Source organism: Podarcis cretensis (assembly GCF_951804945.1).
Source record: "Podarcis cretensis genome assembly, chromosome: 14".
NCBI classification, from domain to species: domain Eukaryota; kingdom Metazoa; phylum Chordata; class Lepidosauria; order Squamata; family Lacertidae; genus Podarcis; species Podarcis cretensis.
In genome coordinates, this window is record NC_137183.1 from 30183809 (window position 1) to 30208355 (window position 24547).

The following is a 24547-nucleotide window of genomic DNA, read 5'->3' on the forward strand; positions in this document are numbered from 1 at the left end:
TACTGTGGTCGCTGTGCACTTTTGTTAAATAAAATTCTAAGGACTGGAATTTATTGGATGGATCCTCTTCTGGCCCAAGACACCACACAGTACATAAGACTGCTGCCCTCACTTGCAGCATTCTCTGTTACGAAGCAATAAGACACAAAGCTCAAAAAGGCTGCCACAACTTCAACTTGCCTTCACTCCAAAAGAGAGTCCTGAGTTGGCAGCAGAGGCTCCTACCAGATACCGGCCTGCTGAAAAGACTGTCCTATATTTAACAGTTTCTGCTCTTCCCTGTGGGGTACAGAAGAGGGATAGGAAACCTGTGACTTTCCATATGCTTCTTGTTCAATCCCAGCTCCCTTCAGGTCCAGTTAGCGTGGCCTATGCTGAAAGATGGAAGCTATACTCCAGCCTCATCTGACGGGTCACAGGTTCCATAACCCAAGTACAACCACACAATGTGGATTAAATTCTAATTGCTTGAAAACCCCAAATGCTGAGCAAGTTGTCCAGGGGGATTTTTCCTTAGAGGGAGTCATTCCATGTTCCCGTGTCTCCACGCAGGTGCCAATCAGCCTTTGAAACAACAGTAAGAGCTGGCTTTTCTGTCACAACTGCCTGAGTGGCACGGTTATCATCTCTGTTTCCATCTAGAATACAAGAAGATAACTACTTTATACCAAGCTCAGACCACTGATCCCATAAGCCAGCTACAGCTTTCCCACCCAATCAAGAACCAAGGACTGGGATGAATTCAGAAGGATGCTCTGTCATTTCCCCTACCCTGAACCTGGCTTTTCCCCACCTCAAGCCCTTTCAACACTTCACCCACCTTGAAGCCTAAGTTATAAACTATACATGTTATGTTGTTGAAGGAGTAAAAACAAGTTAAAGTTAAAGACTGCCTCTATTTCATTCTCTCCTCCCCTCCACTGCCAATGTTTGGGCCTGCCAAGTTCAACAAGACTTATTCCCAAATAAGAGTTAACTAAGATTGCCAATTCAGTGGTACCTCGGGTTAAGAACTTAATTCATTCTGGAGGTCCGTTCTTAACCTGAAACTGTTCTTAACCTGAGGTACCACTTTAGCTAATGGGGCCTCCCGCTGCCGCCGTGCGATTTTTGTTCTCATCCTGAAGCAAAGTTCTAACCTGAGGTACTATTTCTGGGTTAGTGGAGTCTGTAACCTGAAGCGTCTGTAACCTGAGGTACCACTATATCAGTGTTGTGTGGGAGGAGGAAATAATTTTGCTCAACTTACTCAGGCTTGTTTCATACGAAATTCCATGTTGAGTAAGTAAATCTGTAAGCCTCTTCAGATCTTTAGAAAGTTCTTTGTACTCCTAGAAAATAAGAGGGCAATGGTTATCCACAAATACAAGTAACAATTTAACATAAAAGTTCAAAAATTACAAAATGCCCAAATAGAGAAGCCATGAAAACAAAAGCAAAGCAGATGCCCTTTAAGTCATCAAGATAATGATTATGTCTGGGAGAGCCACTCTAATAGCAGGCTTGAAATCCAGTTGGGGCCTTGCCACTCTTTACCCACATCCATAGCACTTTTAAGCACTGGGCAATGTTCACTGGGCTATTCATTCCAGCAACTTCTAACACACCTCCCACTCAGTCTATGCCTATTTTTTTAATAGACCAAGTCCCTGAAACAGCACAGGAAGAAGGATGCAGAATGATAAACAACGGCCGCAGTGCACCAGCCTAGCATCTCAGGCACCAATTTCTGTACCTTATTGCACTTTTCCAGTGAATCAAATTCCAGGTGTTGAGGCTTTGTTTTCTTTCCCTCACTCACTTTCTCTCCAGTTAATTTTAAAAAGCCTGCTTCTTCAAATATCTCTTTCAACCATTTATTGTATCCCTAGAAAACAAAATATCAAATAAAGCCTTATTTTTACCCTCCCAATTGCTATTTGCTTTTCTACCTGCTTTCCAGGAGCCTGGCCTCAGAACTGGGAGCCAGCATGTCAGCACTGGGCAGCTGGATTTTAATGACTCTTGGGTAAAATACATTTATGAAAATCAAGTATTCCATTTGAAATCCACGTATTTCCTGAATACATGCACACTCAAGTAGTTACTCTAATAACTAAATTTTGGTTTACAATTAAGTAGCAACTTTGCACAACTTGAATATAGCAAAACATCTGGAACATGCTACCCATCAGACTTTTAGGTTACTTTTCTTTTTTGCTTTTATACTGCTTTCCAGAGGTTGAAACTATGATTTTCTTGTATTCCTCCCCCTTTTGTAGATTTTTACTGGCATGCTAATATTTTTAAATTGTTTCTGTAGTTACTGTTTATTTCCGTTATTAAAAAGCCTTGGAATACTATATGAAAAAGCGTTTATAAAAAACCAAATCTGTTTTCCAAGATAAGACAAAACAAACCACCCTGAAAAAGCATTTTCCCTCAAAAAGCTTCAATAGTGCCAGGTATATTAAATGTCTATCTGCCAGTCCAGGACTTTTTCCAGTCTGTTATTAGAATCATCCTCCAATACACTTGATAGATTACCAATATTCACTTTTAAGAGGTTAGAAGTACAGGCTAAAGGATCAGCTATATATTAATTTAAATTATTTAAAACCAAGTTGTTTTTAAAGAGAGAATCTATAAAACAAATCAATTTTGAGGGGAAACTATGTCATTGCTTTATTCCACCCCACCCACTGTGCTATATACAAACTGCAAGGTTAAATACGGAAGCGGTACCTTAAAGCCTTTCCTCTGAGCAGCCTTCACACCCTAATTAGGGAACAGCGAGGGCAAGACTTTGGATGCAGCAGCACTGAATGAAGGCCTAAGCTGAGCTGAGCTGGGTCTGGAGTGTGCCTGGAAGGGAGGCTCCCTGTGATAGCTGCGTGTGCCTCTCAGGGTTCCACAGAAGCAAGGTAGGACAGAGATGTAACAAAGAAAAGAAGCAAACCTGTTTTGTGATTAGCTCAGAATAAAGCAACTGTTCCACTTCATCCCACTTCCTCCGGAGGGTTTCAGGCAAAGCTGGATAGACTGTAAAGAGAAAAGAAAAATCAGTGCACCACCCTTTGGAAAGTTTCAGTCCACCATCTTGATTCAAAATGGCGTACAACAGTATCTAAACATAGACAGAAACCTCCCCTTTCTTTAAGGAATCATACAAAATTTCATTACAGTATTTTAAGAGGTGCCCAAATATATAGTAGATGAAAATGAAAATGACCACCATCATCACTGTAGCAGCAAAATTGAAAATCTGGCCAGAGAAAGCACATCTCAGAAATCAAAGGAAGCATCATGAGGCTCCATCACTCTTTGCTTATCTCTGCATCACAAAAGTGGAACCTTGGTGATGGGGACTCTGGTGAAAGGGCCCTTTGCAGTAGAAGCTGGCATCACTGCAGTGTCTCCTGGCACTCACCCAGAAATGGAGGTATTTAACCTACCTAAGAGAGAATGTGGGTGGCAAACTAGTGGAGTTTCAAATGTAAGAGAATAAACACAAGTGCTCGGTTCAGACACGTGAGCCAGTTTGTTGTTCTTTCCACAGACAAGAAGAACCTGAAAAGCAGAGAAGTGAGAACAAGTGAAAAAAAGCCATTGCTGGCTTCATATTAAGTCAAATCCCATTTTACTCTGCTGGAGTAGTCAGTGAGCATCAAGCACTGTCATGAGATTTAACAGCACCAAGTAGTCCTGTTTCTTCCCAAACACAAAATCAGATTGTAAAGAAAAATGTCTCAGATACCATTCCTTGGCTGTGAAATTTTTTTTTTTTTTTTAATAAATATTTATTGAGATTTTTTTTAAATACAAAATGCAAAAATAATAGACAATATAACATGTATCATAACACATTTTTCAAAACTTCTTTGGACTCCCTCACGTCTCCCGCTCCCACTTACATCATTATAAATTTTTTCCAGCAATTTATCATCTTATTTATATTCTTAAATCTTATTCAATTAGTTTAATCTAATCTCCAAAAGTTTTATGTTTTCCTCAGTCTCACTTATCGTCAAATTCGAATCTAATTCAATGGTAGGCAATTATTTATGATCTAGCATCCTTCTTAGCATTCGACCAAATTACAATACTTTTGTAGATAAATCTTGAATTTCTTCCAGTCTTCTTCAACCCTCTCTTCTCCCAGGTCTCGAATTCTACCAGTCATCTCGGCCAGTTGCATGTAGTCCATCAGCTGCATCTGCCACTCTTCCAGTGTGGGTAGATCTTGAGTTTTCCAGCTCTTAGCGATAAGTATCCTTGCTGCCGTTGTTGCATACATAAAAAATGTTCGGTCCTTCTTTAACACCTTCTGGCCGACAATGCCCAGAAGGAAGGCCTCCGGTTTCTTAGTGAAGGTATACTTAAATACCTTTTTCAACTCATTATATATCATTTCCCAGAAGGCCTTCACTCTAGGGCAAGTCCACCAGAGGTGAAAGAATGTTCCTTCATGTTCTTTACATTTCCAACATTTATTATCAGACAAATGGTATATTTTGGCAAGTTTAACTGGGGTCATGTACCATCTATATATCATTTTCATTACATTTTCCTTCAAAGCATTACATGCAGTGAAGTTCAGCCCAGTGGTCCACAACCTTTCCCAGTCCTCAAACATAATATTATGCCCAATATCCTGAGCCCACTTTATCATAACCGATTTAACCATTTCGTCTTGTGTATTCCATTTCAACAGCAAGTTATACATTCTTGAGAGTACCTTAGTCTTAGGCTCTAACAGTTCTGTTTCCAACTTCGATTTCTCCACCTGGAACCCTACCTTTTTGTCATTTTTAAAAACTTCTTTAATCTGAGCGTAATGTAACCAGTCTCGCACTTTATCCTTCATTTTCTCCAAACTCTGCAATTTCCAATTGTCTCCGTCTTTTTCTAATATTTCCCAATATTTTGGCCATTTGGCCTCCATATTGGGTCTTTTTCGGGCCTTAGCTTCCAGAGGTGAAAGCCACCTCGGAGTTTTGTTTTCCAATAAGTCTTTGTATTTTGTCCAGACATTAAAAACTGCTTTCCTGACAATATGGTTCTTAAAGACCTTATTGATCTTAACCTTATCGTACCATAGGTATGCATGCCAACCAAAAGCATTGTTAAACCCTTCCAAATCCAATACGTCAGTGTCTTCGAGAAGTAGCCAGTCTTTTAGCCAGCAAAAAGCTGCGGCTTCATAATACAACTTTAAGTCCGGCAGGGCAAAGCCCCCTCTTTCTTTCGCATCAGTTAGTATCTTAAACTTAATTCTGGGCTTTTTGCCCTGCCAGACAAATCTAGATATATCTCTCTGCCACTTCCGGAAACACTCTGTCTTGTCCACAATCTGCAATGTCTGAAACAAAAACAACATCTTTGGCAATACATTCATCTTAACAGCAGCAATTCGGCCTAACAGAGAAAGCTTCAATTTTGTCCAACTATCCAAATCTCTCTTAATTTCAGACCAACATTTTTCGTAATTATCCTTAAATAGACTCAGATTTTTTGCTGTTATGTTTACCCCTAGGTACTTTACTTTTTTAACCACAGTTAGTTCCGTTTCTCTCTGAAACTGTTCCGACTCTACATCTGTCAGATTTTTCCCCAACACCTTAGTTTTCTGTTTATTTAGTTTAAATCCTGCCACCCGACCAAAATCTTGGATCAGTTGTAATACTCTTTTTGTACTAGATTCTGGCTCCTGCAGGGTCAAAACTAGGTCATCTGCAAAAGCTTTAAGTTTATATTGTTTCGCTCCGACCTGAATCCCTTCCACCAACCGGTCCCCTCTAATCATATTCAAGAGCACCTCCAGAACTGATATAAATAACAAAGGGGAAATCGGGCAGCCTTGTCGTGTTCCTTTTTCAATTTTAAACTCTTCAGTAACCACATTGTTTACTATCAATTTAGCCTTTTGTTCTGAATATATTGCATCAATCCCATTCTCAAAACCCCGACCCACTCCCATTTCTTTTAAATTTCCCTTCATAAATTTCCAAGAGATATTATCAAAGGCCTTCTCCGCATCTATAAAGATTAACACTGCTTTTGTATTTATATCAGTTTGCAAAAGTTCCAAAATGTCAATAATATTCCTTGTATTAACAAACATGTGTCTACCTGGGAGAAAGCCTGCCTGGTCTTTATGAGTTACTTCATTTAGAACTTTTTTAAATCTACTTGCCAAAACATCTGCAAAAATTTTGTAATCCACATTTAAAAGGGAGATGGGACGGTAGTTCTTAAGTTGCGTCTTTTCAGCTTCCGATTTTGGTATCAATGTGATGAAAGCTTCCTTCCACGATTCCGGCGCCCTCCTCCCCTCCATAATTTCATTGCTAACCTCCAACAGTGGTTGAATCAAATGGTCTTTTAATATCTTATAATACTTGGAGGTTAGCCCGTCTGGCCCTGGAGATTTGCCCGGTTTCATGTTTTGAATGGCTTGTTCAATTTCTTGACATGTTATTTTACTGTTCAGGAGAGATCTATTTTCTTGTGACAGCCTTTTAAGTCCATTTTTCTCCAAAAATTGTTTTATCTCGTCCTCATTCTGCGGCCCTTGAGTATATAATTTTTTGAAATATTTCTGGAAACACTTTCTAATCTCCGTGGGGTTCTGAATGTTTCTTCCTTCAATTTCCAAATTTGTAACTGTATTCAATTTTTGTCTCTTCTTCAACTGCCAAGCTAGCAGTTTCCCACATTTGTTTGCCGATTCAAAAGTTTTTTGTTTCATTAATTTAATCTTCCACTCTATTTCCTGATTTATCAGTTTAGAATACTGTGCTTGATAGAGTTTGATTTCTCTCAAGATCGGCAGGGACTTCGGGTTTGATCTTAACTTCTTCTCCAATTCTTTTATTTTCTCCAAAATCTTATCTTTTCTGTCATTTTGTATCCTCTTCCTTGCCGCATTCTGTTGTATCAAGAACCCCCTCATCACAGCTTTACTTGCATCCCAAATAATTCTTTTTTCCACCGCAGTGTTCATATTTATCTCAAAGTAATCCTTCAATGCTTTCTGGGCCCTCTTAGTAATCTCCTGATCTCTGAACAGATTGTCATTCATCTTCCATCTAAAGGAACCAGTTGGTAATAGTATCATATCCATTTTCAGTGCGTTATGGTCGGAGCAGGTTTTTGGGCAGATTTCCACCTTTCTGACCTTCGGTGCCAGACCTCTAGTTATCCATATTTGGTCGATTCTTGTCCAAGTCAGCTGAGCTTCAGAGAAGAATGTTCCTTCTTTTCCCAAGGGATTCTTCGTTCTCCAAATGTCAATCCAGTCCATATTGTCAGTCAGTTCAAAAAAGGTCTTTGGTAGTCTGCCATCTTTAGTGACATTCTGGCTTTGTGACTTATCCATGTTTGTTGATACGACCCCGTTCATGTCTCCCATCATGATGATGTTGTCATAATCCAGATGTTCCAGCATAGTCTCATGCAACTTCTTGAAAAATTCCGACTTCCCTTCATTTGGTGCATAAATTCCTAGTATCAGAATCTTTTCTCCTTGATGTTGTATTTCGATTGCCAAAATTCTTCCATATTCATCTTTAAATAAGAATTTAGGTGACAGGCTCTCTTTTGCATATATCACCACGCCTCTCTTCTTTACTTTGTCTGAAGATATAAATTCCTGACCAAGTCTTTTATTTATTAGTACTTTCCGGTGGAGCCTAGTCACATGTGTTTCTTGTAAGCAAATAATGTCCAATTGTTCCTTTTTCAATATATGAAAAATTTTCCTTCTTTTTTCCGGAATGTTACAGCCATTTATATTCCAGCTCAAAAGTTGCAGAGACATCCTGGATAAGTCTGGTTATTTTTCTAGGGGTAGTACCTTGTTCGCTAGGTCTTCAGAATCCGAGGGTGCAGGCACCTCTGGTACTACAGGCCCCGAGGGTAGTTCCAGTCCTTTTTGAAGGTCCTCTCCGTACGCAGTCAGAAATTTGTCTCTATCTTCCAGTGATCTGATTTTAATCTTCTTCCCTCTAAAAGTAAAAGATAATCCTTGAGGAAAGTCCCACCTGAAGATAATTGTGTTGCTCCTTAACAATCTTGTTAGTTCCAAATAATCAGATCTAAGGTCCAAAAGTTGTTTAGGAATATCCTTAAAAATTTTGATTCTTTTGTCCAGAATGTCCAGTGACTTTCCGTAATGTAAACCCAAAATCTTGTCCCTTTCCTCCTTTGATCTCAGTATTATTAAACAATCTCTGGGCTTCTCTCTCTTTATAAGTCTTCCAAGTCTGAAGGCTGATGTAATTTTGAAGTCTTTTTCCTCTAGGTTCCAAAACTTGGAAAATTCTTTAGTCAGGAACTCAGCTAAGTTGCCTTCTTCCACCTCTGGTACCGACCTAATCCTTAAATTAGTCTGTCTATTCTGTAGTTCTATCATAGAAAGATAGGTCTGATGTTCACCTACTTGTTTGCTGAGTGGTCTTACCTCTTTCTCTAAATTTCCCAATCTTTGGCTGGTATCTTCAGCCAATTTCCGATTTTCACCTGCAGTCTCCTTCAGTTCTCCAATTGCTTGCACATTTTGTGCAACTTGTCCAGTTAGTCTATTTAAACATTCAGTATTTTGTTCAATTTTAGCTGTTTGCTGATCAGCTTTTTTATCCAAAGATTCCACTTTTTTGTCCAAAGATTCCAGTTTTTCAAGAATTTTCTCTAAAGTAGAACTGATTTCTCCTGAGGCCATCTCTTCCAATTGAAATTCCTCAGTTTCTGCCCGTGGCAGAGAAGCAGCTTCTTTCTCAGAAGTCAGAGTAGGCAAAGTAAGCACAGTAGGCACAGATGATCTGCGTGCCTGGGAGACTGCGGTTAGAGTTGTTTGTCTGGTTCTCGGTCCCTTTTTTCTTGCGCCACTCATTCCAGAGTTATCTAAAATTCAAGGTCAAGCTGAGTTGTTCCCATGAGAAAAGCAGCGGCCCAGATGGTAATAGTCAAACAGGAGGCCGGGAAAGGGAAAGTAAAACAATGTCACTGCTATTAATCCCAAATCCTCTAGGGGGAACTTAAAATGTCTTTAGGAAAGAAGACAATTTCAATAAAAATATTGTAATCCCATTTAATGTCCGAGAGCCTTCAATAAGGTAATTTTTAGCAGAGTTAGTGTTTAAAAAGTCACAGTGTTTCAGACAGTGCTTGCTGGTATTCCAAAAGATGCTTCAAAGTAACCAGTTCAAACTCCCTCAGATTGTTTCAAAGTTTAAGTTCAAAAGTATCCAGCCCTGCCAGCTGGCTACTCAATTACTCAGGCAGTTCCAGCACCTGGGATTCTTGCTTTAATTATAATCCAAATAGAAGAAAGGTATCAAAGTCCACATAAAAGTCATATAATCAATTACTTAAAGTCCTTATTCAGCTTAAAAATAATTTCCACGGATGTCCAGATCAGTTAGATTAAAAGTTCACTCTTTGCCTCCACTCCTCCGGCTCTTTGCTTAGTGATTCAATGACAGCGGAAGACGGACTTCCTATTTTTCGTCACTCCGCTTTCAGCCAAATTAAATACTTAAAGTCCCGAAACTTTTAAAGTCCGTTTACTCACGGGTTGTTGTTTTCCGAATCTGTAGTTTTGGAAGAAAGGACAGCGCTCACCGGCAGCAGCAACGCGGCTTCACTCCGCCGATTGCGGAACGATCCTCAGCGCCGCAACCCCCTCCGCGATCCGGAGCCCCTTACGGGGTTCCTTCAACGTTTTGGGGGCTGCTCCTGGCGCCCGCCGGACCCCAAGACCACAGGCTTCTGCTGCCTGTGGTTTTCCAGAATGGGTCCCCGCTTCGCCGCAGCGGGAGACCCTTTTTCGGCAGAGCTTCCCTTCCCCGACTAGGAAAGGGCAGCCATTGCCGTTCGCGCCGCCTCCGGAAGTCTCCTTGGCTGTGAAATAGCCCAATGCACAAATTCTTCTGCGGTACAAAACCTGTCTGCCCCTCTCCCCTTTTTACAAGTGTTGTGATGAAAGCAAGGAACACTTTGAAAGTTTGTAGATGGCCAAAATGTATTTTTGTTCTTTAGTACATCTAACTGCTTACCTTTGTTTGTCGGTTCCTGGTTTCACATGAATCTCCATCTCTCATCCACATACCAACAAATGTATTGTTTTCAATTTCCCATTCATGCCAGATTCTAGAAAGAAAATAAACAGGTTAAAAAAAAATCTGTTTTTTAAAAAAACTTCAAAGGGAAAAGTGGAATTTGATGCCACCAATCATAGTATCAGTAGTTAATGGCCTTTTCTATAAAGTGGTGCTGACAGTCTACTCTGACATGCAGCCTGCAGGGTTCTGTTTTGTCCGTCAGGCTATGAAGCATCTGTTCCCCAGAAACAAAAGTGTCAATCTAACACGGCAGTTAAGCAGCTAGGCGACTGCAGGATAAGTAATAACCAGTCACTTAATTTATTTCATGAAAGCACCAGCTTAAGACTAATACAGGCACAGTAAGGGCATTGTGCGCTAGGACTTTAGCCCTGTAATAACTTATCCCGCAGTTCTGAAGGTTTGAATCCTTGGGGTAGCAAAACTGTAGAAACCTAGTTTTCAGTTTTATACTAGCACGGGCCACAAATGGGAGTGAATTTGAAGGTGCTGCTTTTAACTCTCCTGTTAAACCAGACAGTTTTTTGATCCTAGAATACTAGCTTTTAAATAGTCAATAACAAAAAAATTTTTGGAACAAATGTCAGAATCTGCTTACCCGAGAATTCCACTGTAGGCATTCCACCGGAAAGTCTGCTCATGCTGGGTGACATTATGGAAGGGGCAAAACTCATACTTGTACCTAAATATTGAAAGCATTTTGAATGTTTGTCTTTTATTACAATGTACAGAGTTTCACTATTTGACACCCCAACGAGATACTCACATGGATTCAACATAACTGAAGCACTTGCCTGCCAGCCTAAAAAGATGTGCCGGTCCTAGGAAAGAAACAAGGAGGCTCGCTCATAAAGGCCACCCATAGGCAGCAGGGAGAGGAAGGTGGCAGATCCTCTTCAAAGGGCTCGCCTGTCTCCCTCTGGAGCTCTGGCTGTGGAGCCCTGTGGCTCTTGCCTGCCTTGGCACCTGCCCTGCCCCAGCCCAGCCACTTACCCGCCACAGGCGAAGGGGACGCTTTGGGCTGGAGGCGGTTTGACGGAGGCAGGAAGGGGTTGTTGAGCCTGGTGGGGAAGGAAGCAAGGAGAGGAAGAGAAGCCCTCAGGGGTGCTCATGGTGGGGGGCGCCCACTTGGGGGACAGGGCGGGGAAAGGCCTCAAGCGCTCACCCGAAGCTGTTGGGCTCCTCCACGACTTTCATCTTCCCGCCAGCGGCCAGTTCTGGAAGAGAGAGGGGAGCATAGCTGTCAACCTTCCCTTTTTTTGCGGGAATTTCCCTTATTCTAGCGCCGCTTCCCGTTGCTATCCCGGATTGTCAGATATTCCGTAGGCTGTCCCCGGGACAGGTGAGACTGCTGATCCCTTATTTTCGAGGCTGCTCATCCCTTATTTTCAAATCTGAAAGTTGACAGCTATGGAGGGGAGCGTGAGTAGGGGCGGTGAGAGGGGTTGGGGGCTGGGGGGGGGCGCCTGCCTACCTCCCATCAGAGGGAGCAGCAGCAGCAGCAACGCCGTCGCGCCCATCCCGACCCTCGTCCCTTCCTCCTCCAGCTTCCTCCTTGCACCGCCGGCAGAGGCCGCCATCTTCAGTCTCCGGCGAGACCCGGAAGCGCCTGCAGGGGTTGCTCTTCCGGGGCGTCAGGGAGCCGCTCTATCCGCCTCTTTTCCCCTTGTTGCACGAGGAGATGGGGCGGAAGCGGCAGCAGCAGCAACGGCGGCAGCGGCAGCCCCGGCAGAGACCCCCTCACGAGGCCTTCGCGGAGGCGGAGGATGAGGAAGGCCCCGGCGGCGACTCCGGCTCCATCTCGGGCGGGGAACCGCTCCACGGCCACTCTTCCTCCTCCCCCGTGAAGGACGCGGCGGCGGGGTCGGCCGAGCCGGAGCCGGGTAGCGGCAGCGGCAGCGTCCGGGGATGCGGCGAAGTCCGGGCCTCGCCTTCTCCCCCGCTGGCCATGTGGGACTTGGGCCACTGCGACCCGCGGCGCTGCACGGGGCGGCGGCTGGCAAGGAAGGGGCTGGTGCGGACGTTGCGCCTGGGGCAGCGCTTCGGAGGCGTCATCCTCAGCCCTGCCGCCACCCGCTTCGTCTCCCCCGCAGACAGGTGAGCGGGGCCGGCGGAGCTAGGAAGGTGTTAGAAGAAAAAACTGCTCCCTTTTCCCTGATGGGGTATCCAAGAGCCCGCATAGAATCCTCATGTAGGTTCTCTATCGGTAGAAAATAACAGAGGCCAAGCAGAGAATATGGAGAAGCAAAGGAGCTAGTAAGCCGGATCTTTATTGCAACAGGGTGCTCACTCACCACATGCAGGAAAGGAGGAGGACCCAGAACATTGGTGTGCAAGCAGTTATATAGACTTTTGAAATTCCTACCCTGCAGCTCAAGATCACACCCCAAAACGTCATACATACATCACAGAAAGAGGTGATCCCCAGCAGAAATTTGTGTGTGTTGCTTCTCTCCTGTCAGCCAGGATACCTGATAATGCTTTATATGATTGCCTTTTCTGGGTAGCCTGGCCATTCCTCTGAGATGGTAAATATGGAACATGTATTAATATCAATAAAGGTCAAGCCCTTACGTCCTTTTTAGATACTTGCCAGACTGTATTTACAGGCATCTAGAGGAAAGGGGAAGCCAGCAAAGACAGGAGGAGGGTTTCTGCCCGATGGAGGGGAAAAGGCAGGACCTTTAATCATGCTATACCTCAGAGCCACTCAACGGTAAGTTGGCAGACAAAAGAAAGCAGCTCTTTACACAGCTGGTAATAAACTCTGGAATTTGCTCACTGAGAGGCAGTGATAGCCATCAACTTGAATGATCTTCACTGAGGATTAGACAGATTCATGACAAGCCTATCAGTGGCTTCTAGCCATAATTGTTTTGTTCTGTCTCCATTGCTGCCTCTGAATGAGTGCTGTTGTGTTCATGCCCTGCCTGCAGGCTTCCCTGAGGCATCTGTAAGAACAGGCTGGTCCAGCTACAGGGCTGCTTTCTTCTTAGTGCTCATGTGTAGCCTGTAAGACTGATACTTCAGGGTTGAGGTGCGTTCCCAGCCAGTGTTCTTTTTGGGCTTTGTTCAAGTGGATGCTTCCACTAGCTAGTGAGCTGATGAAACTTTACACCTTAGGATTGATGTAATGTTGCTGAGTCCTTGGTTATTCAGATTTGTTCAGATTTGGCCACATCCAGTGTCTTCGCATGAGAAGTCTGGCTTGGCGGTCTTGAGCAACTCACATCTGCTATCCTAACTGGATCCCAAAGCAGCTCCAGTGGGGCGAGAAACCAGCAACATCCTGGTTTGAAATTGCTGTTGCTGTGTTTTTAGACAGATTGTGGCTCAGAATGGAATTGCGGTGATTGACTGCTCGTGGGCAAAGCTGGATGAGACGCCGTTTGCCAAGATGAAGGGAAGCCATCTCCGCCTGCTGCCCTTTCTGGTGGCTGCAAATCCAGTGAACTACGGCCGGCCATGCAAACTCTCCTGTGTGGAAGCATTTGCAGCTACTTTCTACATTGTGGGTGAGGCTGGAAAAAAAAAACTTGTAGGTCTAATTCTTTGCTGTAAAGTGGACTGTATGAATACATGCCTGTCTGTGTGCAGCCACGCCTTGGTGTCAAACATATTTCCTTGATGACTGGGGCAAGTTTGAAAATGTTCTGGGGGTCTGTGGCATCTGCTGAGGAATCTGGGGTCTGTTCTCTCCACATTCTCTCCCTTCTTTTGAGCACCGCTATAGGCTTACAGAAAGGTGTATGTGAATGTACACATTGCTCAATTACTTTTTAAGAGGGACTTCTGTCTTTATTTTGAGCTACCTGCCTCTGTTCCAACTAACTGATTAATTGGAGAATGTGGCAAGATTTCTGAGTGATGCTATAAAATTGTCACCATAGGTCTTAACGTACCTCACAATGTCTGGACAGTTTTATCCTAAAGTACCTCTTAATATGTTTCATTAACTGTGTTGTATTTTGATCCATGTATACGATGCAGTTTTTATGCCAATGAAGTAGATAGATAAAAACTTATTTATTTCAGAATGTCACGAGCAACTAGGAGGTATGGGGCTAGACAGCTTCTTCGCCTGCAAAGTACCTTGTAATTTTTTTAAAAAATGCAGGCTTTCTTGTCTTTATTTTAGGATTCTCTGATCTTGCCACAATTCTCTTACAAAAATTTAAATGGGGAAAAGTGTTCCTTGATTTGAATAAAGACCTCCTGGAGAAATATGCAGCTTGTAATTGTGAACAGGAAGTACTGAAAGTTGAACAAGAGTTTCTGGCTCATGCCCAAGAAAAAGAAAAAGAAGAAATAGGTAAGAACCTACAGACTTTTACTTCTGAGGACCTTTGAGTCTTCTTAAACAGTGCCTTGACATTGCCCTTGTCTCCCCCGCACCTCCATGGTCAGGAAATCAAGTGGTGCTTAGTCAGAAAGCTGCTCCATTCTTCTGGGATGAACATATGGGATCAGTCAGCCACATAACTTGGGTGCCCCCTAGGAGCGTGGGGAATCCCCAGCATAGTACTATACTACATCACCAACAAAGTGTCCCACATAATCCCATACATTCTAGAAGACAAGACAAAACAATGAGTACACCTGGAGAGAGACATAATTGAAAATACCTTCACCACAGCTTACCCATTCCTCCCCAAAAAACTAAGGAAAATCCCCACAACACTAAACAGGTTCACACAGACCATGCTTAAAGCATGGAAGGAAGAAGCAAGTAAACTGTCCTCAAACCCATCCCCACTAATCCCCCATAGTGGGCACACCATCCACTATTGCACCACGCAGCACAAAACCTCTAGATAAAAACCTGAGAAGCCAAAGGCTTATGCCGCCTAGCAGACTTCTACAAAAATAACAAACCCATATCAACGCAAGAAATACAAGACAAACTAGGGGACACCGAAATGCCCTGGGCTAACACACCACCAAGTACATGCCCTTTTAAATAATCCAGTAGTAAAATGAGCAGCGACTAGGCCCTTGACAGCCTTCAAAAACCTCCTCCTAACAACAAAGGGCTACAATATACAAAATACTGCTCCAAAATCCCACAAACCCCCTCAACGTAATCAGAAAACAATGGTTCAACATTTGTTGTTGGAAAAGTGAAATACAAGTATTAAATCACCTCAACTCAACATTTAGAGCTTTGTTATGGCAACACTAACACCTTGAGTTAGGCCTAGTAGCTCACTGTCAGCCAGTGATACTGGTCTTCTCTGATGCAGTAATTATTGTCAATATAAAGTCTCTGCCCATCTCCCCTGCCCTCAGAGACCACACCAGCTGGACTAACAAACCAACCCCACGCTCCCAAGTTATCTACCATCAACTGCCTGTGGCAATTACTATTGGCATTGTACTGGTAAATTATTGTATATTGATTTTACTTTTAAGTCATCTTGGAATGATTTGCATTCTGAAAGATGGGATGTAATTGCATACATATGGGTCTAGAGAAGAAAAAACTTGGAACAATAGCTTACCATCCTGCTTCTCTCCACAGACCCCTTCGATATTGACTCTGGAAAAGAGTTTTTTAATCCCAACAGGCCTGCCAGAACTTCAGGGTAAGATCTTCAGGTTTGCAATCCTAAACCCACCAGGGAACAAAGTCCATTTAGTGGGGCTTACTTCTGAGTTGACATAGCAGTAGTGTCTCATTTTCCTTTTCCTTCTTGGTTTGTATTACACTGATCTCCATTCATAGAATAACTGCTGGTGATGAAAGTTCCGATGAAGAAACATCTGATGAGGATGAGGATGATGATGCTGGAAAGAGTAGCAGCTCAGAGGACCTAAATGCAACATGTGCTGCACACAGCAAGCCAGCTGTGTGGAAGAAAACTAAAAACAAACCAAGGTTCCAATCCTGAGCATTCTTACAAGGAAGTAAGTCCCATTGAACTCAGTGATGGGGTTTGCTTTTAAATAAAGCCTGTCTAGGATTGGGCTTGACTGCACTTTGCTCTGGTGAGTCCAGTGGGTTAAGAAGATATACAGGGTTGGTTGAGAACCTTCTTCTGTGGATAGCAGTCCCCACTTACTGCTAGCAAATGGGGCCTCACCGTCTCTCTTCTGCTGTAGTGGCCATACACTGCAACTGTGGCACGCTTTTAAATCACCATTTCAGCTAGTTTCTACTAGTAGAATATGTTGTGATGTTGGAAGGAAATAAACTGGGTGAGGTTCCCTGAAAGTAACGCCTCCACCTCTCAATTCAGTACCTCTCCTGATACCCAAGAGAGGCTTTGGCCTGGTGGCTGTGAATGCAGATGCTGAATGAGAAGCTCCAGCTGAGATGGGCAGGCACCCTGACCCTTCTTATACTGCTGAGGGTGAAGAACACAAGGGACAACCTTGCTGGAGCAAGGCCGGACTCCACACACACACCCCTCCATCCTCCTCCAGTGAGCTGCCTCTTGGGGATCAGATGATAGCAAAACAAAGGTGGCTGAAATTGTAGTGTTACAAAAGCACCCCAAGCCCATTGCAGTATTTAACTTGTGTTACTTGTGCCTTGATACAAAAAAAAAATTCCTCACTTTTCAGGCAAGAGGAAAGATGAAACTGCACTCTAAGTTTCCTTAGGTCACCAGTGGGGTGTGGGACAGTAGCCAATGAGAATATCACCAGGATAATGAAGCTACTGGGTCTGACACATGCATTTTCAACCCTTCAGTCTCTTATTGTCCAGCTAAAAGGATGCTTTGATTTGAAGGAAGGAAATCCTTATATGGCACTGTTGAAAAGCATATCCCTGCCCCCAACATGTATATTCATGGGAGTGGAATAAACACTAATGTACCAAACTTTGGTTAGTTTGTCCTTTCATCCTATTAAGCCAAGCAGCCAAATGATGTGCTATTGTATGTTGGATGCTTGAATACAGCAGTATGGTCACATGGAACTAACTACCGGTGGCTTTTCAAGATCTCACACAGATCTTTTTTAACTCCTGCTGCCTGGAATGACCATGGCATGATATCTCTCCCAAAGCTATTGAATGCCCGCAAGAGAGGTCACTCCAAAAGTGACAAGTATATTAAAGGAAGAAAGTGAGACAAAAAAGCTTTATAGAAACAAGTTTATTTACTCTAAACAGCAACACAGACAAAACGCCATAAACACAAAGGAAGTGATGCAGAATCAAGATGCTGGCTGACTTTGGATCTGGAGGCTTTTAAGCAACAACAACCTAATTTATTATTGGTAGAAATCAAAAAAGGGGGTGGAGGGCATGTTTTTCTTTTTCTTCTTACAGCCAAGTAGAGGCAAAATATACTTCTAAACAGTTTAAAGCATGCCTGCATCAGAAAGCAAAGAAACTAGAGATACTAGTGAATTTATAGAAGTATAAAAGTTTATAGTTTTACAGCAGTTGAAATACTGACATCAATATTAAAATAAAAGCAAGTTTTACATAACAATCAAAAATACAAAAGACTGAAGGAAGAGACCCTGTATGAAAAAACGGGGGGCAATTCAGCAAATTTAGAACTGTATACAAGTGGCGAATATGGAAAATGGCACACATACAATCCCCTCCCCTAAGTGACTATTAATTGTACATAGTGACAATAGATTTGCAAAAGTTTTGTAAACAAGTTCTTGCCAATTAATCCCTTCCTTTAAGATGCTGGATGACAGGAGCTTATGATGGTGCAAACTTCTTGGCTTGTGCTCGAACCCTCTTTTCATATTCCACTCTGTTTTGGCTAAAAAGAGAAAGGTGACTTGACTTTTAAAGATCTCTCTGCATGAGGCATTCTGTATCAAGCCCATAGCTTGAGATAACCAAACACTGAAGACCCCACATGCAGAATACTCAGAACACTGGGATCTAACAGATCTCCCAGGAGTTGCTGACTGGAGATGGAAAGGGGTATGGATATGAATGAGGAGGTGTCATTTTTACAAGCAACATGGTTAACATAGGTGAAGCACTTCACAGAATCAAAGAATTGCAAGGTTGGAAGTGAGGGTCATCTAATCCAATCCCCTGCAATGCAGAAATCTTGCGGCCCAACATGGGGCTCAAACCCACAACCCTGCGATTGAGTGTCTCATGCTCTACCAACTGAACTATTTCAGCCCCTGCTACTTGCACAGAACCCTCACTGGTGCCAACAGCTCCTTCCTAACACAATCAATTTTGGAGGAAGGGCAGCGATTCACTCCAACTTCTGAAGCAGCTGCCTCCTGCATTTTTAAAACCCTGCATTTGTGTCTAGTTTAGCCCCAAAGTGTTACACAAATGCTTACCTACTATGATTGACAGGGAAAGAGACATGGTGGATATTTGGTTTTGTCTTTTGAGAGGAAGTATCAGTCTACTGTGACTGCAATTGTCAAGGGGTGTCACATCAGAGCAGGTGAAGTCTACTCACCAGTAAATTGTGTAAGCCTCTGCTTGAGCTGGGTCCTGAATATTTGGTTCATTTAGGAGTTCTTGGATTCCTAACAAGATCTATGAGCACAGAAGAAAAGAAACACCCTTCACGCAAGTATTGTTATAAAACAGATTTTAAGTCTGCATGAGAAAATGCAGTTGAAACATGAGAAGCTCCCTGTGTGGCCACAATGAATTTGAATCAAATATATACTAAACCATTTTTATTTTAAATCAGATTATTTAGCTTAGTTATTCAGTGCTCTCTAAAAATAAAGACAGAAATTCCACTCAAAACAGTCTTTTAAACATGAACCCAAGATCTTTCCAAGCACACTGAATTATATCCTGCTGTTCCAGTGATGATTTGGGGTGTACACGTTGGCTTCTCATGTCATGGAGAAACATGGACTGTAGCCAGCTGAAGTCCACCCTGAGTGTGACTAACCTTGCACACTGAGTTTGACTAACATTGCACACAACTCATTGTCCTGCCAGAGAGCACTCTTGCTCCAGGCAGGTAAAGTCCAACCCTAAGTATGTTTATGAAAGGGACTTGAGTTCAGGGTGCAAAGCGACTGCAGCCTCTCTCTTTGCTAGTGTTCTTATGGAAACTCTAGATTCCACAATTGTTTTGCTTCCCATAGCAGTTACAGTGGTACCTCGCAAGACGAATGCCTCATAAGACGAAAAACTCGCAAAACGAAAGTGTTTTTCGTTTTTTGAGTTGCTTCGCAAGACGGATTTCCCTATGGGATTGCTTCGCAAGACGAAAACGTCTTGCAAGTTTGTTTCCTTTGTCTTGCAAGTTTGTTTCCTTTTTCTTAAAACCGTGCATTCACTTCGAGGAGCAACTCATAGCACGCAGTGTGGTAGCCTTTTTTGAGGTTTTTGAAGACTTTGGTGATTTTTGAAGCTTTTCCAAAGTCCGTGCTTCGTAAGACGAAAAAATCGCAAGACGAAAAAACTCGCGGAACGAATTAATTTCGTCTTGCGAGGCACCACTGTATATGTTCTCTAGAGCAAAAAGTATGATGGCCACATAACCAGAAGTTTTGGGCTATGTTTCAAGGCAGCAAGACTCCCAGGTTAACTGCACCCAGATGAGTTAACTACTTCCGCCACTATGCATGCATGTTTGCTCAGGAACTATGTGAATCAACACCTGCCAGGGAGCACTGTTCACTGGTAAGATATATGCTTTGGATGCAGAAGGTCTCAGGCTTAATCTCCAGGTACAAGAAATGCACAGTAGGTGAGACAGAAGAATTATTTGCCTGGAGACTGCCATTCAGAGCAGGCAATACTAGCTTACTGCATTTCTGTGATTTTTGCCAAGAAAAGGGGCACTTGGCTCAATTTAAACCCACCCAGGGAAGTGTCTATCCCAGCCTCCTGTAGCCCTTTTTTGTGTAGAGAAAAATGCATACCTGTTTAATTGTGATTGCAGGCCTCCAATCCTTATCCTCTTCTAGGATGGACAGACACACAGTGCCTGAAGGGTACACATTTGGATGAAATAAAGGTGGCTCAAATTTGCCTGCACAAAAGAAGACCTAGTTCAGACATAAAGCCAAGCAATTATGTGGAAAGGCTTCATCTATCATCATGTGACTACTCCACTGTAGGAGAAAAAAAACTTTTTGCCATCACACAACTTGTGCTTTCCCAGGTTGCTAAATCAAAGGAGCCTCAAGTAAATTTATTTGCAACAATCACACTTGGATCAACCAATCAACACACCACTCATCACTCTCATTCAGGGGATGCTGTTTGAGAGCAGCTGTTGCTGTCAGCACCACCTACAATTTGAAGAACTGCAGCTTAGGAGAAAGGCACGCACGCACACACACACCCGCTTAAAGTGGAGGGAGTGGAGAGCAAGTGAGGGGAAAATATTTCCTCTGGATGCATTCATAACAAGACCAAGTGAAACATTCAAGCAAAAAAAGCAAACAGTGAATTCAAATAAGGGCAACAGGCAATGAAGCCTAGAAAGTAATATACCACTTCTACTATGTTTATTTATATACCGCCTTTTACCATCACAGGGATTCAAGGCAGCTTACAACTAAAATAGAAACAGTGAAAACATGGGGGGGGGGAAGCAATCATTAAAAAAAATCAGTAGAATTAAACTTTAAAAATTCATCTCTTTATCCTCATTTTAAACCAAATGGGAAAATATTAAAACAATTATTAAAATATTTTTCTGCCTGTTGCACAAAAGGTCATTCAAGGCAGTTATTAACAATGTTAAAAAGAAAAAACTATTAAGAGCAGCAAACTTGGAGCAGCCCAACATCTAAGGATCCTTGGGGATACCAGAAGCTGTGAAACAACAACACAGCTTTTGCTTGTCACGAGGGCCACTTTCTAGAGCTTCTATCCATAAGAAATCAGAAACAATTTCAGGACAAAACAGGGCAAAGGAAATAATGAAGACAGAGCTCCAGTGGTTCAGGACAATTTGTTCTCCTATTCCAGGGACTCCTAATATTTGTACAGGCAAAAATGAGGGAGGAATCTGGTAGAGAAATAATACATTTCTTCAAGTACTTTTAGATCTGACCACTGTTGAAAGCATCCTGTGAAAGGAATGGATTTCACAACATAGGTGGCAAGCTATTGTGTTGCTAGGGTCACTACATCATATAACAACTTTAATATGAAAGTCTTTCATTATTTTGTTTACTTTGCAAGATTCAAATACTGCTTAATCAAAAAATACTTCTAGGCAGTTTATATGAGTTAATCTCACTTGACTTACATTTTGGGGGTGAGGAGGGATAATCATCCTTGAAAAGCATCCGTAATTTAAATAAGCCTCCTTCCCATGGTGTCTGTCAGGAGAGCATAGCATAGGTTAGAAATATTGAGTGATCTAGGACCAAGCTGCCTAGGCTAGCATACTCTCCAGAGGTGTATAATGAGAATATCAGGCAGCTACAAACACACACATATATACTTCAAGATAGACAACTAATGCAGCAAAGTACTGCAAATCAACTGTGAAAGATTTACACCAGGTTAAAATATTGCTTCTCTTACAGCTGCTTTAAATCTCCCTCATTTTAAGAACATGCTAACATTTCTTTCCATACAAGCCTTTTTAGCCTATTCTACCATTACTGAGTAGATACAACTCCAGTCTTGCCAATACAAACTTTCCTGTTAAGAGCAGAATGACAAGAATTATGAAAAGCATCTTCATGCTCTCCAATGGAAACACCTGGGCCACTCAATTCCATTGCATTGAGAGTTTATTAGGAGACAAGCAGCAAACTGTTTCAGAACAACCAATCAAACATCCAGCTGAGAAATAACTAAGACACAGACTGATGATTCCTTTTTGCGGTTAACAGTAATTTTGGCGTGAATGGAAATTTAGTCATTTAACTCGAAGTATTTTTCACGGATGGGTGAAATCATTTTGATATAACAGAAGTACCCTTAAACTAGTATAGACCAAACATAAAATACTATCTTCCAAGAACAGAACAGTAATGTTGGTAGGCATCCAAAACCTTACCCCTTTCTTTCCTGGAATAGCACATTCCCAATTCATGAGATTCATCGTACCATCTGGATTTTTTGTTGGTACTGCTACAAAACCCTAAAACAGTTAAAAGGTTAGCTGAAGATGATGTGAGATATCACGGCAACATACAGTGTATGCTAGTGAAAGGGCTAGTCACAGAACCTTGTGCTCCTCCAATGTCAGTCCTACTCACAGTAGGCCTATTTAAATTAATGGACATGGCTACCTTAGGTCCAGTACTCTTAACAGGTCAACTTTGAGTATGGCCAACAATGGCAAATACACTGTTTAGGACTTCAGACTCACTGTGGCCATGTACATACTTTATCAGCATGTTGAAGACATTCAGAGACTAGAATTTCAGAGAGAAATCAAGTGCATTTTTATGCAATAGCTAAGTGATCATCTTTGTTTATTATTTATTGTAGAACAGAAATGTGTAAAATATTGGTTGTAGCTCACCACTAGCCAGTTTCTAGTGAGCCACTGATAGTCCAATAGCTGCTTAGAATTTTGGAAAGAATACAGGCACTTGCCCTGATTAAAGGCACTCAGGGTGCCTTTGAAAATCATTTGTTTACAATGTGCAGCTTTTTTTAAAAAAAACCAAAATAACTTAAAATGTGTCTCTTCAAAAAATGTATATATTATTCCTTGGTGGCTATTTCTATTTAACAGTTTCTACATACTTTTTACTAATGCAATATCAAGTACTGTGCTTATTCACTTATTATCAACTATTTCATTTTTTGAAAAAGCCTCTCTGCTGAGCTAATGGTTCTTTTGGAATGTTAGAACACCAAAAAGGGGCTGGAGTTATGCCGGAAACAAAACCCTCCTCCTCTTCATCTTCACAGTGGGAGATGCTACCACTTACAAACGGGTGGTCCTTCCTCCAGGCTTTCCTCTCCTGCGCAAGTCGGCTGAGCGCAATCCCCGACATATTCAAGGTCCTTCTGCAAGACAAAACAGATGCCAGTCAGGGCAGCTGAAGTTTTCCGCATCGCCGCCACCGAATGGGCCGCAAAAAACCGTCTTGGGGCGACTTTGCCGCCGCAGCCCCGGAAACTGTCAGCTTTCCCGACGAGGCGGGAGGGGGAGGGGGAAGAGAAAGAAGGATCCCAGGACCCTGAGCCTCTCCCCTCTCGCCGTGCGCCGCTGCTGCTGCTTCCCGCAGGCCGCCGCCTCCTCCCTCCCCAAGTCCAACAACCGGGCGGGCGGGGGAGGAGGTCGGAGGAGTACCGCGGCCTAGGAGTCCCGTGCGAGCCCTAGGAGCATCGCCGCCGCCGCCGCAGGAAGGCCCGGTCCGGCCCAGGAGCAACCAGCCCCGCCTCGGCGGAACACGGCTATGGGCCTGGCCCGGCCTTCTCCTCGCCCCGGAGGCGGAGCGCGAGCAGCCAGGCCTGACCTTGAGGGACCAGCGGGAGCCCCGGGAGGAGGCCGAGAAGGCGGCCGTTCCGCGGGCTGAGAGGCCTCCGCCGCGCGTTTCCCTCTCCGCCTCCGGGCTGCCTCTAGGCCCAGTCCGTCGCCGCCTCCTCCGCTTCCCGCTCCTGCCCGCGGCCTCTTCCTAGGCGTCTTCCCGCCAAAGGCCTCACCGTGTAGCGGCCGCAGCAGCAGCTCCCGCGCGTGTCCCGGATTCAGGCGACGGCGGCGGCGGCGAATGACCCGGATGTTCCCTACTCGCCTCCCCCCCTTTTGTCTCAAGCCTGGACTTTCCCTCGCAGGAAGCGGAGCGCGTCGGCGCAGCCTGTCCCTCGGCGCGACCCGTCCGCCAAACGGCGCCTGCGCGGTGCGCGCGCACTTCAGCGCCACAGCCAGGCCGAGAAGCTCAGAGCGGGCCGACTCTGCGCGGGTAGAGTAGGTGGTTCTGCCCAGGGGCGGAGCGAACTCCCCGCCAATCCACGGAGCTGGGCAACCGGTGATCCCACCTCTGGGGGTGGGGCTGGTTGCCATGATGACGGGAGTCGCTCTGAGAACCCGGATGGGACTCGACTGCCCCTCCCCTTCCTCCCCATTGGAGCTTGGCTGGGAAGCTCCGCCCCCACAGCGGGCCACACGTGGAGAACACCGGGGCAATCCTGCCAGATGAGGGAGGATAATAATAAAAAATATGTAGTAAATGTAGTAGTAGTAATGCTGCGAGGCCAAGATGCGACCCTCCCTGCGCGACCAGAGCTGAAAAACCGTCTTGGGTGGGTTGGCTGGAGCAGCAAGGTTGGAAGCCGTACTCCAGCTGCGCCCTGAAGAGGCTGGGACACCGCTCCGACACCGCCCAGCAAGCGCAGCCCGAGAAACCAAGACCCACAACGGCAGCTTTGTTAGAAAGGAGACGTTTATTTCATGCACTTTACAAGGAGCGAGTGTAACGAAACTTTTCTTTAAAACATCCACACATACCAGTAATATATTTGTTCCAGAAGTGACACATCCACCTGAAAACGAACTGGAGATGCCTCGAGAGGGACTCCTCTAAGAAATCTTTCATTTTGTTCTGCT

The 24547-nt window shown here is 43.6% G+C and overlaps 3 protein-coding genes across 5 annotated transcripts; 1 reads left to right on the forward strand and 2 right to left on the reverse strand.

The window, feature by feature from the left end:
- Positions 1-34: 34 nt before the first annotated feature.
- GNPTG (N-acetylglucosamine-1-phosphate transferase subunit gamma) lies at positions 35-11717 on the reverse strand. The gene is made up of 11 exons (XM_079952810.1): positions 11578-11717; positions 11269-11320; positions 11097-11164; positions 10870-10924; positions 10702-10785; positions 10038-10131; positions 3435-3549; positions 2939-3021; positions 1736-1867; positions 1250-1331; positions 35-638 (listed from the first exon to the last, which is right to left on the reverse strand). Exons 1-11 carry the CDS (start codon positions 11681-11683, stop codon positions 514-516), a joined length of 996 nt encoding a protein of 331 aa, XP_079808936.1. The 5' UTR covers positions 11684-11717; the 3' UTR covers positions 35-513.
- A 42-nt stretch (positions 11718-11759) lies between these two features.
- TSR3 (TSR3 ribosome maturation factor) lies at positions 11760-16930 on the forward strand. Of its 2 annotated transcripts, XM_079952809.1 has the most exons (6): positions 11760-12200; positions 13425-13618; positions 14242-14415; positions 15625-15688; positions 15829-16010; positions 16671-16930. In XM_079952809.1, the coding sequence occupies exons 1-5, from the start codon at positions 11785-11787 to the stop codon at positions 15992-15994; spliced, it is 1014 nt and encodes a 337-aa protein (XP_079808935.1). In that variant the 5' UTR covers positions 11760-11784; the 3' UTR covers positions 15995-16010; positions 16671-16930. The 2 variants fall into 2 exon arrangements, with proteins under 2 accessions (XP_079808935.1, XP_079808934.1); XM_079952808.1 differs by lacking the exon at positions 16671-16930 and having other exon boundaries at positions 11761-12200; positions 15829-16317.
- Positions 16931-17191: 261 nt separating this feature from the next.
- On the reverse strand, positions 17192-23821 carry UBE2I (ubiquitin conjugating enzyme E2 I). 2 transcript variants are annotated; one of them, XM_079952828.1, is made up of 7 exons: positions 23647-23821; positions 22929-23007; positions 22043-22126; positions 21281-21353; positions 19941-20050; positions 18509-18588; positions 17192-17836 (listed from the first exon to the last, which is right to left on the reverse strand). In XM_079952828.1, the coding sequence occupies exons 2-7, from the start codon at positions 22992-22994 to the stop codon at positions 17773-17775; spliced, it is 477 nt and encodes a 158-aa protein (XP_079808954.1). In that variant the 5' UTR covers positions 22995-23007; positions 23647-23821; the 3' UTR covers positions 17192-17772. The 2 variants fall into 2 exon arrangements, with proteins under 2 accessions (XP_079808954.1, XP_079808953.1); XM_079952827.1 differs by lacking the exon at positions 23647-23821 and adding an exon at positions 23294-23407.
- Positions 23822-24547: the final 726 nt, after the last annotated feature.